The sequence below is a fragment of the Heloderma suspectum genome, chromosome 1 (assembly GCF_057233095.1).
Source record: "Heloderma suspectum isolate Gila_16-S chromosome 1, 16-S_ref, whole genome shotgun sequence".
NCBI classification, from domain to species: Eukaryota; Metazoa; Chordata; class Lepidosauria; order Squamata; family Helodermatidae; genus Heloderma; species Heloderma suspectum.
The window spans coordinates 70,486,159-70,502,664 of record NC_139458.1 but is presented as its reverse complement, the minus strand read 5'-3'; the positions used below and the strand labels follow the sequence as shown (position 1 = coordinate 70,502,664).

Sequence of the window (16,506 nt, the reverse complement as noted above, 5' to 3'; positions counted from 1 at the left end):
TTGCTTCTGAGCTTGGTGGGGTGGGGGATCAGAAGTGTCTCCCTTTGTTGCAGTGATGCATTTTACCCTCTTCTCCCTCCAACTGAGAAATGCAGAAGCAGGAGACACAATCGGCAGGCGATTCTTGCCCTCGTGCCTGTCAAATCTCATCCTGACCACTCCCCCAGCAACTGAAAAGAAATGCTCACAGCAGGCAGACACAGCAGTTTCTCCCGCTATTGGAGAATTTCACGGGGAGGTCGTGGTGCTCCTGTTCCGTGGGCTGGAAAAAATACCACATTTTTTGCTTTTGGGGAAAACGTAGGATAGGCTGGGGGAAATGGCGGGAGACACCCTGGAGGGTAACGGCATCATCTAAAGAGCCCACAAACTTCTGAGAGAGATAGCAGGATAAAAGCTCTGTGTGACAAACCCCTAAGTAGGGGTGTACAAAACCTACTTATCCATCCTCTGAAGGGGTCCGCCGGGGGGGAGGCAATCCATCCCTCCCCCCGGAATCCTCCCTGGCCAGCTCTGCTCTGCGGTGAGTCTGCAGAGCCGCCAGCTGGGCCTGTCCACAGCTGGACGTCTGGCTGCTGCCATGCAAATGGCGTCTGGCGTAGCAGACGCCATTTGCGTCCCTGCCCTTGACCGTGATAGGCTACATAAATATGTATGTAGCCTATCACGGCAAAGAACAGGGATGCAAATGGCGTAGCAGATGCCATTTGCTTCCCTGCTCTTTGCTGTGATAGGCTACATAAATATTTACGTAGCCTATCATGGCCAAGGGCAGGGACGCAAATGGAAGAACCATTTCCTGCCTCCATAGCTCTCTGTAACCACCTGTACAGCTAAAAATCCTCTCAGAGTGTCAGGCAGCACTCCTGAAAATATGAGATGCAACAATGGGGGATGCTGGGGGAGTGGCCCAAAACCAGGCAGAGCCCTATTTGGGGCAGTTCTTTCTTCCCCCAGCACTGCCCCTGGCTTAATCCCACATTGTTCAGGAAGGTCTCCCAATACACTGGAGAAGCTTTTCAGGAGGCGCAGGGTGCAGGAGAAGACAGGAAACTTTCCTCCTATTGATTTCTTTAACTTATCTCATCTTAGGATCTAGGTCATAGTCTTCGATCATGTAACACTGGTAGTTAAGTGCAGTTTTATATCTTATTGATCAAATGTGTGGAATGCTGCCTGCACAATTTCCCTGCTACTCTGTAAGCGAGAGGTGATGGGCCAGCCGCGTTTGTGATCCCTGTGTCTGCTCCACTGAGGTATAAAGTGGAGACTGGGAGGCCCTACTGAAAAGGGATGTGTGAGGGATGGAGACCGCTCTCTTTCTCCCAGCCTTGCCCCAAACGAGGCACTTTCTCCCAACCCTGCTGATAGTGGAAGAGATCCAGACTGACAGGAAAGTGCCTGAAGCAAAGGTGTAATCACACTAGGGCTGGACTAAGTAGTCTATTTCTGGTCTGTGTCATTTTCACATGTATTTCATCATAAGCCCTTTCTGTTCAATTTCCACATCAGTCTGCTTTTTAAAAAAAACCACAGACACGAAAATTTGCATTTATTTTCGTACACAGATGCATAATGCAAATGCTTTATGTATGCACATAAAGTATGTAGTATACACATTTTTGTACGCAACTTTCCCTAATGTGCACATTCTTGCAGTCAAGAATAACATCGCAAAATTTGGAAAAGTGCACAGTCCAAACGCATAAATTCTCCCGCATCTCTAAATTGCATTAAACACACACACCATTCCCCACTTTATACATAACTGGGACAGACACGTGAAGAATAAATGCAGCTGCCCCTGTCACATCTAGTTTGGCTTTTACTAGTAGACATATAAAGAGATATTTGTGTAGGTAGCATTCTGTTCAATTGCTCAGTAAGAAGTAAGACTTTACTCGACTTCCAACATTATGACTAAAGATTATAGAGACAATGGGTTAATTTATATGTGATCAGACCAGTAAACCATCATGTTGTTTTGGTTCTACAAGGGCCAATACCTTTGGTTTCTTTTTATTTCTGAAGGAAGCAGAAAAAAAAGAGGGATTTCTCCCCTGCCCCGATCCCACCATCCCAGTCTTTTCATGTTTCAAAAGTTCACTCTGCCCTTCCATTCCACTTCTCCTGATTTCCTGTTTAACTAGGAGATTAATTCTGGAATTGGAGCATGCACCAGTTTGCCACAAATTCAGTTCCTTCAGCTCATTCCTGGCTTTCCCCCCACTCTGTGATACTGATGTAAATGAGTGCATTGATAAAGCACTGCAAAAACCCCAATCTTGGTGCAATCACCCCGAGATTTTTTTTTCAGGGTTCAGTCAATGCGCATGCGTGCATCAGTAGCGTGGAGGGTGGGGAGACACAAAGGAAATGAAAGCTGCAGCAAGCTGAGCATGCACAGCTCTTTGTAGAAAAATTTGGAATTAAAAAAAAGAAACAATGGAGAATTCCTGAAGCATCAGTTCCACCTCAGAAACAAGACAGGCTCATTTAGGACTCTGGGAAATATTTCAGCAGCATCCCTACGTAGAATGTCTGTGCAGGGCCATATCTGAGTGGGCGGAGGGAGGAGAGGATTCTGGGCCCTTCGAACAAGTAGAACCAGGAGCTGAAAAAGATACATACTATGATTATAATTCACCCTTATTGAATCTCTGACTCTTAACACTATTAGGTGGCCTGCAAGCCTGTCTCTGAGGTCCACATCAGACATGTCATTTGTGCAATTAGCAACTGGATGAATGTTTTTAAAAATAAATAAATATCAGGGAGGATGTGGAGGGAGATCTGGATTGAGATCACAGCAAGGGGCAAAAGGTTAAAGGCACCACTGCCTCCTGCCTGAGTCCCGGTCTGGACTGGAGCCTCCACACGCACCTATTTACTTTTTTAAAAAAAACCATTCACACTGTTACTAATTGCATGAACGGCACTGCATCTAGTTTGGTCCTCAAAGAGATTAATCCCTTGTACAGTTGTGCATTTTGATGTGGAGCTCTTTGTCTTGCTCAAAAGAGAGAGCTGTGAACTTAAAGATAATTCATCTATGCAACCTGCCATGTAGGTGGCTGCTTGAAATGAAGACAGCTCTGTACGGTGCCAGTGTTTGTAGTTCAGTTACAAAAACGATTATGCAACCCCTGTTTTGTTTTTGTAATGGTTTGCATTGGCATGTTTTAAATTGATGGAACTATTTAGGGAATCCCTTCAAAAAAAGTTTAAACTGCTTTTCAGGTGGCCACTTTTGCAGTAGATTGCATGTGTGAATCGGACCATGAATAGGATTACAAACCATACATAAGTTTTGGAACAATTTGACTTCTTGTTTTCTTTGTCAGCCTGAAGTGCAGAAGCAGTGTAGAGTGTTATCCATTACCATGTATGCCAGGCCAAAATGTTGCTCTGGTCAGTACATCATCAGAGAAATTTGCACAGCCCCATTCTGCAGAATAAGACTCCTCACCAGCAGCCTGACTGGTAAGCAAATATCAGAGTTAGGAAACGATCAGACAAGGCACAGCAGGGCAGAAGCACAGCTTGGTTAGGCTGGAAGAGCAGGCAGAAGGGAAAGTTAACTAGAGCAAGGTCAGAGACAACCTTGATCCAAAGCCAGTCAGAATATTCAAGAGTGCCGTGTCCTAAGGGACGGGGCCGTTTGTTCAGTCAGAAAAACATCCTGTACTGTGGAGGCTGCTCAAAATCTAATGGCAGGAACATAGAAGGAACCTCAGGCCTCAGGTCCAAATCTGGTCCTCATGGGGTCCCAATCCAGCCATTCAGAGTTCCCTCAATGGGCACACTCCCTTTCTCTGGCCCCCTCCCCTTTCCCCTGACCACCAATTGTTTGATAGTTTCCTGGCTTTTGTTCAGTTTTTCCCCATTCTAAAAGGTTGAAAGGTCTCTCCTAAGGCTTCGTCCCCAGGGGCTCAGCTACACAGTGATGGTTTCAGAGGCAATTCCACTTATATCCGGATTTTCAAGAAATCAGATTTGCTCCTCCCACAGCAAATGTAGCCAGTAAAGTGGTGTATTAAAAAAAATCACTTTCATGGGGCAAACGGCATAAAACGGTTAGTTGGGTGAATGAGCGGAGGCTTGCCCCCTCCCCCATCCTCCCCTTTCCTCAGTGAAGTGCAATGGAGGACAAGTTACTTCCGAGTAGAAATGCTTAGCCAGTACCTCTCTTCCGTTTCCACCCTCCTTCAGTGGGATTCAGTGCACCCTCATTTGGGGGCAATGAGCTCGTAAAATCAGTAAGGTTCGACATACCTTCGCACTTCCATAAGAGCAAGTTTTAAAACAGCAGGCTTTCTCCCCACTCAGTGAAGTGCAATGGAGGATGAGTTACTTCTGAGTAGACATGTTAAGCCGACACCTCTCCTCCACGTTCACCCTTTCTCAGTGGCAGTAAGGGTCACTTTTTAAACTCATTCACTGGTCTGGGGATTTAAAAAAGAGTGGGCAAAGGAATTCCCCAGTCCCCTCTCTCTGCTCGTATGTGGTAAAGTGCAATTGAAGGCAATGAGTTCCTTCCGAATACACATGTTTAGCCCACTCCTCCCGTGTCCAGCCTTTCATGATGGAACTTTCTCTTCCACCAATCAGTCTGCTGCTCTCCACAGCCCGCACCAAAGGCAGTTGATGTCATACAGACTCCCAAACCGCACTGAAGCCACCACAACGGGAAAATCCATCACAAAATGAGTTTGCGATAAAGTGGTTTTAAAGCATGAAAAACCATGCTTGCTACAGAGAGGGGTGTGCGTCATGTGCCATGATAATCTTGGGGGCACAGTAGAATGGGAGTGAATGTCCCATGTTGATGGGGCCTAGTGGAATGAGCTCTAAGCTATAATCTGTTGGTATTTTTGCCCCACCGCTTTTGTCCGACTCCTTTTATCCAGACCCCCCTCCACTAGAATATGGCCACAAGAGCTTCCCTGAAAAGGATTTCGGCCCTCGGGCTGAAACAGGTTCAGCACCCCTGCATTAAAAGAAATGGGAGTTGTACAATAGTACAGTAGCACCATTCACTTCAAAGGTACCTCCCCTCAAGCAACTATACAACACTGAAGTGCATCTATGACAGGTTTTCTTTCTGAACAAAATATGTTTTCCCAAAAGTAATGCAGGCTCAAGAACAATTCTGATGTATACTGTGGACAAAAGATAGGATTCAGCACCCTGTTCATCAAGAAAACATCCCTTTTGCCATTCCTGCAATAATGCCTGTAGATCAGAATCTGCGATCTGGAAGCCAAAGTGATGTCACAGCAGTTCTGAACAGTCGAGCACATATTTATACTTCCTTAGGCTCCAGTTGGCTTCCAGCTCAGTTCTCTGATTGGCCAAACTATCCTGTTTTGATTTCAGTTGCAAAGAAGCTGATGCACAAATAACATTTACAGGACATGTGGTTTAAAAACCTGGCAAACAGCCAATGCTGTTGGTGCAAACTGCCTTGTTACTAATAACACTTTCCGTTGCTGGCTAAGGAATCGAATTTGCAGTCCAGCTTGCCTGTTCATGGGCCTCCTAATGTGGCCAGTGAAGAACTGGAAGGGATACTGGTTTGTAAAAATGATGGACTTCCTTGCTGTCATGGGCAGCTTGTGGGAATGTGGCAATAGCCTGGGAAAGAAAAGGAAGCTTGATGCATCAAGTCACAGGTCTGGATGTTTTCCTGATCCTAGGGGAAGGGCATGGTATTCCTTGGTGGTTTTCATCCTGTGGGGCCAGCGGGCCTCGAGGGCCAACTCAAGCACAGTGTGATAGCGCCTATCGCAACACCACCGTTTCAGTGACCGTGGAGAAAGAGGGATGGCTACGGGGGGTGCAAGTATGGAAAGTGCCAGCATCAAACCGGTATACGTGAGTATCATTGCAGTGTGGCGATAATAGCGGTCCTTAACCTTCATGTAGTCATTTTTAAGTCAAGGGTGGAGAACCTGTGGTCCTCCATATGTGCTCCCAAGCCAGCATGGCCAATGGTTATGATGATGGGACTCATAGTCCAACATTATCTGGAGCGCCACAGGTTCCCCACCCCTGGTTTTAAGTGTGAAAGCACTTCAAGGATGTTATCTCAGTAATCCTTACAACAGCCCTGTCAGATATCCCCATATTGTTATCCCCATATGGAAGATGGGGTGGGGATACTGAGAGTACATAGCTGAAGTTATTTTGAAGGCTTTGAATCATTGGTGTGGCTGTGAGGAGTTCACAGCTAGAGCTGCTTTGGGACCTGGCTGTGAGGCTGTAGGTTTCTTCCTGATTGCTGCTGCTCTTTTCCAGGATTTCAGCATATGGAGCAGCTGGAGGGAAAGGAGCCAAGAACCACAACATGCGATCCCATGGCGTTTTTATGTCAGCCAACTTCCAGCTTGAGAAAGATGAGCTCCTCTACGTCTTGGTGGGGCAACAAGGGGAAGATGCCTGCCCGGGGGTGAGGAACACAGACTGGCCACATTGAGCACAATCGCTCCTGATAAACTGTCAGATTGTGATACTGAGTGGGTTAGGACTGGCATTCTTGCAGAAAGCAGCTTTTCCAGTAACAGTGGCACCGAACCAGGAAATGGGGCAGGAAGCACCTTAAAGGAGAGGTCCTCCCTAGCGTGGAGGTTTGGCACTCACTACATTTGCTGGGTTTCCACTAAGTGCCTCCTGTGCAGAATATTTTAGCCACTTCGGACTAGTGACAAACAGCACAGGGAATAGAAATGTTTTCCTTTGGACTGCAAGTGTCAAAAGCGCTGATTCTCCCATCCCAACAGACTATTCAGTCTTAATTGCACTGCAAACCTTTATTGATATTACATATCACTGCAACTGTTACGGCTTCCCCCAAAGAACTGTTGGAATTGCAGCTTGGTGAAGTGTTGTGAATTCTCTTCAGAGATTCGTACGTGCACACATGTGCGCACGCACACATTGTTGTATCACCTTTAAGTATTTCATGTAAAGGGCTCTGGATAGGGGTGAATGCTCCTTCCTTGTTCTCCTTGACCTCTCAGCGGCTTTTGATACCGTTGACCATGGTATCCTCCTGGACCGCCTGGAGGGGTTGGGCATTGGAGACACCGTATTGCGGTGGTTCCAGTCCTTCCTCTCCGGCAGGTACCAGAGGGTAGCACTGGGAGAGGAGGTTTCGGACCCGTGGCCACTCACTTGTGGTGCCACAGGGTTCCATCCTCTCCCCGATGCTATTTAATATCTATGTGAAGTCGCTGGGGGCTATCATCAGGAGGTTTGGGGTGCAGTGTCATCAGTATGCGGATGACACGCAGCTCTACCTCTCACTCAAATCTTCACCAAGGTTGGCCGTAGAATCCCTGTCCAAATGTCTGGAGGCGGTGAGTGGCTGGATGGGGAGGAATAAGCTGAAGCTGAACCCTGACAAGACTGAGGTACTTTTGGTGGGAGACAAGAGGAGGCTGGGGGATGTTGATCTGGTGTTGAATGGAATACCGCTACCCTTGAAAGACCAGGTCCGCAGCCTGGGGGTCATTTTGGACTCCCAGCTGTCCATGGAGGCTCAGGTGTCAGCTGTGAGCCGGACAGCGCTGTATCAACTCCATCTGATACGGCGGCTGCGCCCCTTCCTTCCCGACCATCTGCTCCCATCGGTAGTACATGCCCTGGTCTCCTCTCGTTTAGTCTACTGTAATGCGCTCTACATGGGGTTACCCATGAAGACGGTTCGGAAGCTGCAGCTGGTACAGAACACAGCGGCTCACCTGATTAAAGGCAGCCGCCGGCGAGATCACATCACTCCAGTGCTGAAGGAGTTGCACTGGTTACCAGTTGTTTTCCAGGCCAAATTCAAGGTGTTGGTTTTGACCTTTAAAACCCTATATGGTTGCGGCCCAGCCTATCTTAAGGAGCGCCTCCAGCAGCACCAGACAGGCCACTTAACAAGATCAGCCTTGGATGGCCTTCTCTCTGTCCAATCAGCCAGGACAGCTAGACTGGTGGGGACGAGGGAGAGGGCCTTTTCTGTGGTGACCCCCACTCTGTGGAACTCCCTTCCTAGGGAACTCCGCCATGCCCCCTCTTTAATGAGCTTCCGTCGTGCATTAAAAATGTGGTTGTTCAGGCAGGCATTTGGGGTGGGTTAGGGTATTTTAGAAAATGTTTTTATTGTAGAATTTTATTGTTTTAAATTGTTTTATTGTATGCTGTACATCTCCCAGAGTGGCTGGGTGACCAGCCAGATGGGCGATTAATAAATTTAATAATAAATAAAAAAAATAAGAGACCCTCAGGTTCATTTCCATCTGCCTTAGACTAAGAGCTGCTATGCTGGGTGACTTGGAGGAGCCAGCAAGCCATACTAAAAGGAGGAATTACAAGGGCAACGTTATACATTTGGCAGAATCAAGTGGTAAAGCTTTTCCCAGATGGGAACACAGGGGTGGGGAACCTCCTTTAGCCCAAGGGCCAAACTCTGTTTCAGGAGGCTGCAGTCCAGTGGTGGGTGGGGTTGAAGACAAAGTAGGTGGGGCTAAAAGCAAAAAGGGGTGGGCCCAAAATGCCAGTACATTTTAGCTTAAAGCTCTTGTTGCCGGGACCGTGGGCCTGAGAAGAAGGATTTCAACTAGTGCTGTGCTGAAAATTTGTCCCACATTTTTTTCGACCATTCCCATTCAATTTGGTAGAAAAGAAATTGCTTTCAAAAAGAAATCCAAAGGAGGAGAAATTTCAGATAAGTTCTCATGGGTTGGGTTTGGAGTTCTTGCGCTTACCTTACTTATGAGGTGGCTGAGGAGTGTGCATGAGTGTCCTGTCTGTCATTGTACAGTAACCTCTGTGGCAGCCTGTAGCCTCCTCAACTTCTCGCACTTCAGTTAAAGCCATCATGAGGAAGACATCATAAGGCAATTCCTCCCGTGGGGCTTTTTCAGTTCAGAAAGTGCAGGTGGCCTTGGAGGCTGCAGAGCAATGGAAAGATGTGTATTAGAGAGAGAAATCACACACAGCACCTTCAGCCATCTTGCAGTGATTAGGTAAGCTCAAAAATGCCACCAAAATAAATCCAAAATTCTGCCTCAAAAAAGTGGAATCCTCAACACAGTTGATGCTGTTGCCACCTACAGAAGCAGTGCAGTAAACCAAAAACCCTTAGGACAAAAGGAAGAACCTGTGCTACAACCCCTGCCAATAGTGAGCCCTATCTGTGAGAAACTGTTGGAGTACTTCTCCTCCCCTAGGAGAAATTCTGTGAAATCCCCCCCCCCCATTTCTCTGCCCACAAATAGGCTGGAGAATTTTGAGAGGCCATTTGCACACAGCTCTAATGTCAACATTTTAGAATAAGGAAAAAAAAAACTGCACAAAAGCCAGGAAACCATCCAATGATCGGTGGTTGGAGGAAAGGGTGGGCAGAGGAAGGGGCACCATCTGGGGAACCCCAGAGGGCCAGATTGGGACCACAGGCAGGAGGTTCCCCACCCCTGCTAGAACCCTTTCAGGGTGCAGGTGGGGGACTCACATGCTTGGATATTCCCCCCAAATAAGACCTTGCCACACGCATCCATATCATTTCAGGGGAGAGGGTTCAGCCAAGCTTTCTGCCTGTCATGCTGTTTTTCGATGTGCAGGGAGGAGATGGTTTTGCATGGGGAAGACCCACCACCTGCCTGAAGGGGTACAGCCCATGAAGAACTTTATCACTTGATTCTGCTGAATCTATGAACTGGTTCTAGAAGATGTTCTTCTAGAACCTGGCAGGGGAGACAGCATGATCACGAAGGTGGTTTTCCCAGAGTTTTCTCATCCATTGTACTCCGGGTGCACTGACCTCTGCGATTTCCCCAAATGCAGGAAACCCGACTGCATAATTTGTGACAATAAGCCTATGGAAAAACTGCCAAAAAGAGAAATCACCACAGCAAGTCTATTTTAAATATTGACTCTGGAATTCAGAATTGACCTGTCTGCTTGGTTCTGCCTTTGATTTGCGTTAATGAAGCTACCACATACTGTCCTTCATGTAAACCATATTGCTCTCTAGGATGGATTGAATTGCCTCTTTTGCCAAGGAATTGCAGGTCTTTACTGTTATTTACACACTAGCGTTGAAAGGTTGCCATCAAGATCAAATCCCCATTGCGTTCAAAGGAAAGTTTGCTCTCCCTTCTCATTTGCCTTAATGAAGCAATCATACTTGGTGAAGACTGTGATCTGAACACTAGCCTTCACGCAAAACATATATCTCCCCAGACTGGATTTTGCTGACCACATTGTTATTTAAACAAGAGTGTCAACTTTTCATTGTGTTTGGCTCTATACAAAGGGAAAATAAAAATTACTTTCTGTCTATAAGAACATAGAGTCTAGTGATCAAATCCAGATCCCATAAATTGTTATGGCATAAAACTTAATAGAGGTCTTTTCAGTGCTCTAATGAGCATTTGGATGTTCTTTACAAACAGATACTAAAAAGACCAAACAACTGAAAATGGTTGGGACTGAGAGTCTCAACTAAACGTACATTTAGGAAACAATTTCTTACTATAATGTGCTTTTTCAGACTATGACATTACACCAAAACTTCACTCATGGGCTCATCAAAGTAAGCAGACCAGTTTGCCACTGCTGTGTCATGTGTGCCCTGATAGATATTGTGATGTTCGAAGGAGAAATTACTGCCTAGACAGGGACACGTGGTAGACATGTGCTGGGGGTTCTTCTGTCTTTCCCCTCCCTCTTCCTTAAGGAACCCATGTGTGTAGCTGCATCTCCTCACCAGCAATCATGTGCATAATTTTTCCACACCTCCCTTTCCATTTCAGCTTTACCAGCCCTGCAGGGATAACCCGGGATGAAAATTTTGCAGTGCCACTGTGCCTTAATTTAAAGAAGCAGCAAACACCCACTTCTGGGGCTAGCTGGCAGCCTTCTGTGGGCCATAGTCTGCCTGTGGGCTACCAGTTGCCAGTTCCTACTTTCAGGGCACATCACTGTGCAGGCCACAGAGACCTGCCATCTCTCTCCTCCCTGCGCCACATGTGATGAAATTGTGTCAGCACTTGAGCCTAGAGTTTGTTTAGAATATTTTTAGCCTCCCTTTCCAAGGCTCAAGGAGGCAAACAAAATACAACGGTAAAATGATAAAACAAACAGATGAAAGAGAATTAAACCATTGTAACAATAGCATAAGCAGCAACTTCATACCTCATCAGGAAAGATGTTCCAGAGCTGCAGGTGACTGGATTTGCTTCTCAGAGCAGATATTCTTAGCTGAAGCGGTTCTTGGAGCATTGCCCAGTCCATGAAGGGTAGCTCTTGTGGTAGCCACAGACGGAGAGGTGGTCTCAATGGCAACCTGTGTAATCATTATATAATCAGCTGAATATCCTGCTACCTCTCAGTATCGATTAGGGCAGCCCCATTTTGAACCAGCCATAGCTTCTTGGCTGTCTTCACCAGCAGCCTCATGGAAGCTTAAACACTGCTGTTGCTTCCATTTTCTATTCAAAGCTTTGAGATATTTTGCCATGTATAGTTTTGTATCTATGGCCTTCCTTCTGCACATGAGAACAAGAAATAGAAACTGGTAGTGCTCAATCGACATCATTAAACCTAAATCTTCCACTGTATGGATGGGTTTTGAATGTGTTTTATTTCTAAAACTCTTGTGGCTGGTGTGTTTGGGGGTGGGGGAAGTTCTACATTTCAAAACTTGTAGAAAAAAGGAAGCATTAAAAGTGGGCTTTCCATCTAATGGCTATTAAGTTTTTGTTTTTAATCTCACATTTAAAGTAAACAATCACTATCTTCATTCAGGATTCTCAGAAAGGCAACTTCATGGAGGTCTTGCAGTATCTAAATGTATTTAAATATGATTCATTAATTAGTTAAAATTCAACTTAATCCCTGGTTTCAGGAAGAAAAATATCTTTATCAGTTGTCAATAGCCTACCATCCCCGCTTCACCAGTTTTTAGTTGGTGCTGTTATTTCCCTTTTCAGAGCAACTCTCAGACAAAGCAGATCTGCCTGGGGGAATCATCAGAAATTGAAGAAGAGTACAAGAAAGAAAGGGAACTAACCGAATGGGCTGGAGGAGGGGGTGGAGGTGGAGGAGCTACTTACGTCTTTAGAGTAAGTCTTTGTGTTTCTTTCTAACTTCTTCCTGACAAGCATCCAAGTAGTAATATTTGAGTAAGGGCCAATTGAAACACTGCTGCTCCCATGTGGAGATTGGTTTTTTGTTTTTTGTTGTTTTTTAAAAAATCATCCTGGGGCTTTGTAAGATGATTACCACAAACAATTTGGCCTGTTTTCTTGAGAGTCATAACACCAGAGGCCACTAGGAATGTTCAGTGCTGACGTTGAGATTTTCCATGCAATCAGCCTGATCCACATGGTAAGCAGCTTGCACTGCAGCTCCAGGTTGGAGCCATGTAGATGTTATTCAAGCTGGAAAGTGGTCTATAAATATTTTTATAAAAATTAATCGTGTTTTTCAGCAGCCTGCATGTGAAGGTTTTAACTAGGGATGGGGAAGAAATCCATTCAGTTCACATTTTAATGCAAACTTACCTAATTTCACACTTTCAAACTACTATGTGGACTGAAACTTGGTTATTCTTCAAAATTCACACTTTACTGAATTCCGAATTTTGATTGGAAAGTTCTCCAATCAAAAAATGCATACAAGAAGAGAAAATAATGTTCAAATATGCATTATATTAGGAAAATTCACTTGCAAAAACTGTGTAGATTAGGGAAACAGGCATACAAAAATACATGGATTAGGAGAAACATGCACAAAAATGCTGATGAATGTTCATGTAATCTCTTTTTAAAAATTCCCAGCATTCAGGATGAACCAAACTTAAGACTGGAGAAATTCTCAAAGTTCAGGATGAACTGAACTTAAGACTGGAAAAATGAGAAACTGAGAGAAACCGAAATTGATAGATTTGTCCATCTCTAGTTTTAACTCTGTACACAGTACAGAGCAGTACGCAGTCCTGCCAGATTTCATACTAGCCTCCTCTACACTGAAATTTTGGGCTGATTGTTGTTGCTTACTTGCAAGAGCTTGGTAGTTACAGAACAAACATATTGACTACATATCACTTTAATTGTCGTGGCTTCCTCCAAAGGATCCTGGGAATATTAATTTGGTGAGGGTGCTGAGAATTCTCTGTTATAGATCTCTAGAGCCCCTCATGCAACTACAGCTCCCAGGGTTCCCTGGGCCAAGGGAATACTTTAAACCCATTAAACGATGCAGTACTAAGCATGTTTATTCAGACGTAATCTGTACTGAGTTCAATGGGACCTACGTCCAGGTAAGTGTGTAGGACTGCAGCCTAAGGGCAGTATCCTACATTGCCTGCGTGCTCACAGGGCTCACTGCTAGTACAATGGAAGCTAGTGGATCCTTAAGCAAAGGGAAATGAATGGAAATGCTCATTTCAGGAACAAGACAGGTCAGCGGAGCTTTGAGAACGGAACTCCACTGAATTGTCCTGACCTAGAAATAAGCATTTCCACTCATTTCTGGGGTTTCTTAAGTGTCCGCTAGCTTTCTGTTGTGCTAGTGGTGACTCCCGCTGGTGCAACACAATCAGAGGGAGCACAGTGACATAGGATGCTGCCCATTCTCTGCAATGTAGAACATGGTTATAAATAATCAACACTGGATTGCAGGTCATGTGATATGCATGTCAGCTGCAATATCTGCTCTGCAAACATCCAGAGGTGCTTCCGGATAAGACATTTATCATGCAATCACCCATTCCCAAAATTTTACAATGGGTCTTGCCAATGTCGTCTTCCACTTGTAATCCTCCTGTGCTTTCCCACTGCTTCTTCAATCTTTTTTTCTTTCCACAAAAAAAAAATGGTTGAGATGGAATAACTGCACAATATGTTTTCATTGGTCATGCTAGTAGTGCTCCATCTGGGCACCCTACAGATCAATTTAGGAGTGATACTGTGGCACTAAGGATGATAAAGTTCTGGAGGAGGACAAATTTCCTTGGTTGGGTGGTTGTTCCCTACCTGGCCCTGCAGATCTTTGTCCACTCTGTCTGATCCAAAAAGTGAAGGGGTGAAAGTGTGCTTTGGTAACAGTGGTGTGTGTGTCTGTGAGTGTGGAGGGAGGCAAAGTATGTAGAGCAACTTTGCAAAGTTGTGAAGGGTACTTTTTACAAGTAGATGAGACCAACAGATGGCATTTGCAGTCACACAATTCCAACTAGAGCCTGTAAAGCAGAAGCTGGGCCCTAGAAGTGTGGCAGACACCAAACTGGACACACTGTTCCCTAGGGGGCAGCCCTGTTGCCTCACAAAGATCACTGGGCATGAGTACAAAGAACACATGGCATGCTTTGAAATGGTAGAAAGAGCAGCTATCCAAATACAAATGCTTTGTGACTAATGTGAAGTTATGAGAGAGAGAAACCAAGCAATGTTTAGTGCAGAATTTGCTTCAGCAATTTTCCATTGCATGTACCTGAGTTAACAAAGTTATTCGCCTAACTCTGGATGTGCAAGAGCCTTTCCAGAAAAGTATTACCAATTCGTTATAGGGGATCCAGATTTCTTTTCTCAAGATTGGACTTCTGTTGCAGGGATATAAAATTTTCCAAACACTCGCAACACTTTGTGTGCTGTCCTTTGAAGATGATGCACACATGCCTGGTGTTCCCAGGATTTCCTGGGGAGAGGAAATGTCTAATAAACCAGTTTAAATCTGTGGGGGAGCTACACCCCAAAGGAAGCTGCTCTTTGGTGTCGTTTTAAAAAAACAAAGACTGAAAAATCCTGACAAATGAGATTTCACGGGATTGTATTATTTATTCATTATTATTATTATGTTTTATATTATGTTTTATATTATATTATATCATATATTAATTATAACCAATGTTCTCTGGGCAGATTACAAAAAGAATTTTGCACATACTAGATCAGGGGTGGCCAACCTGTGACCTTCCAGATGTTGTTGGACTCCGACACCCTTCAGCCCCAGCCAGTATGGCCAATGTCCAAAGATCATAGAATCATAGTAGGGTTGGAAGGGTCCTACAAGGCCTTCAAGGGGGTTATAGATGAAGGGGGTTATAGTCCAACATCACCTGAAGAGCCATAGGTTGCCCACCTGTGTACTAGATTTTGTTCTAGAAGTCACGGCATGATTGTAGCTGCTTCTTGGTGCTGGGTTCCCATGCCAAGATTGCTCAAGCATACTTCATTGCATTCCATGCCTATTGCAGGAAAGCATTTTCCAGGCATTCATATCTGAGTTTTCTTTTTTAAATTGGAGTCTGATTTTGAACCTGCTGTGTTTTGTCTATTTCCTTAATGCCTTGAGCAGCAGAAGGATGGCGCTTTTGAACCTTTGCTTGTTGCGGCAGGAGGTGGAGGGAAGGCTTACTTGAAAAATCAGGATGGCTCCCTGGATGATGTGTTCTTGGAACAGTATGTGAACAGCACAGCAGTACCTGGAGTGAGTGGGAGAACTGGGGCAGCAGGTGAGGTTCTGTAGGTGATCATATGCGGTGGATTTAGCAGCTGAACAAACACCATTTGCAGATTTTAGAAACTAGTGTCTGTGTATTTGTATTTTGTATTGTGTATTTTGGATAGCTGTCAATATTTGGGGAGGGGGTAGTTTGCAAAAATGGTTCCCAACTTTAAATACAGAGAGCCAGGGTAATCCATGGAGTGTTGGGGCACGGCAAGAAGAAAGTTGTGAAAGAGCTGGGAAACTGGGTCAGATTTAAACAGTAAAGAGATAATCTCTCCCAATGGAAAAAAAAAGAAAAGAAAGCTTAATTGGTGGCATATGATCCATCACTACAAATGGGTTGAGTGGCAAGACAGAGCAGGCTAGATTTCAAACATATGGACAGCAAAATTGAATCTGCACTTAGAATGGAGGCAGTGCTCAGAATTCCCAATTCTAAAGCAATTGTATGGTGCAGGGATAAACTACAGGCTACTCTTTCTCACTCCTACAGAAGGTCCCTAGACTTTGTGTTGGTGGCATAGAAATTCTGTAATGGAGTATCACTACTTTTACTAGTGTACAATGAAAAATGCCTAGAGAAATGTATTTATGGGGTGTTTTAATACATCCAATCAATAAATAACAAAATAATAAATAAATAGTCATGATTCTTCTGTTTCCAGAAGATGCATCCATAATTCCAGGAAGTCATGGCAAGATTTCCATTTAAATAACTGAATTTTGAACCATTCTCCAAAGTATTCCACATCACGTTTATATTATCACAACTTGTGTTGGCCCCCAAACTGTGGAATGCCCTCCCAAAACAGGTCTGTCTGGCACCTGCTTTGTCCATTTTTGGGCACCAAGCAAAGACCTTTTTATCCTCCCAGGTCTTGTTAAAAGCCTTTAAAAAGATTTTTAAATTGCTGCTTGTTAATTTTAAATGATATGTTTCATGCTGTTTTTAAAGTAGTGTTTTCCCATGTTTTAGCTGCTTGGATATTTATCTCTTTTTAAATTATT

The 16,506-nt window shown here is 44.6% G+C and overlaps 1 protein-coding gene and 1 pseudogene across 1 annotated transcript in view; both read left to right on the top strand.

The window, feature by feature from the left end:
- Positions 1 to 16,506, top strand: part of LTK (leukocyte receptor tyrosine kinase) — a 149,834-nt gene that overhangs the window by 84,512 nt on the left and 48,816 nt on the right. Inside the window, exons 12-15 of the mRNA XM_084846017.1 lie at positions 5,700 to 5,877; positions 6,301 to 6,451; positions 11,982 to 12,113; positions 15,346 to 15,502. Of these exons, the coding sequence (XP_084702143.1) occupies positions 5,700 to 5,877; positions 6,301 to 6,451; positions 11,982 to 12,113; positions 15,346 to 15,502 (618 nt within the window). The remainder of the gene's footprint in view (positions 1 to 5,699; positions 5,878 to 6,300; positions 6,452 to 11,981; positions 12,114 to 15,345; positions 15,503 to 16,506) is intronic.
- On the top strand, positions 9,727 to 9,867 carry LOC146357369 (U1 spliceosomal RNA; annotated as a pseudogene).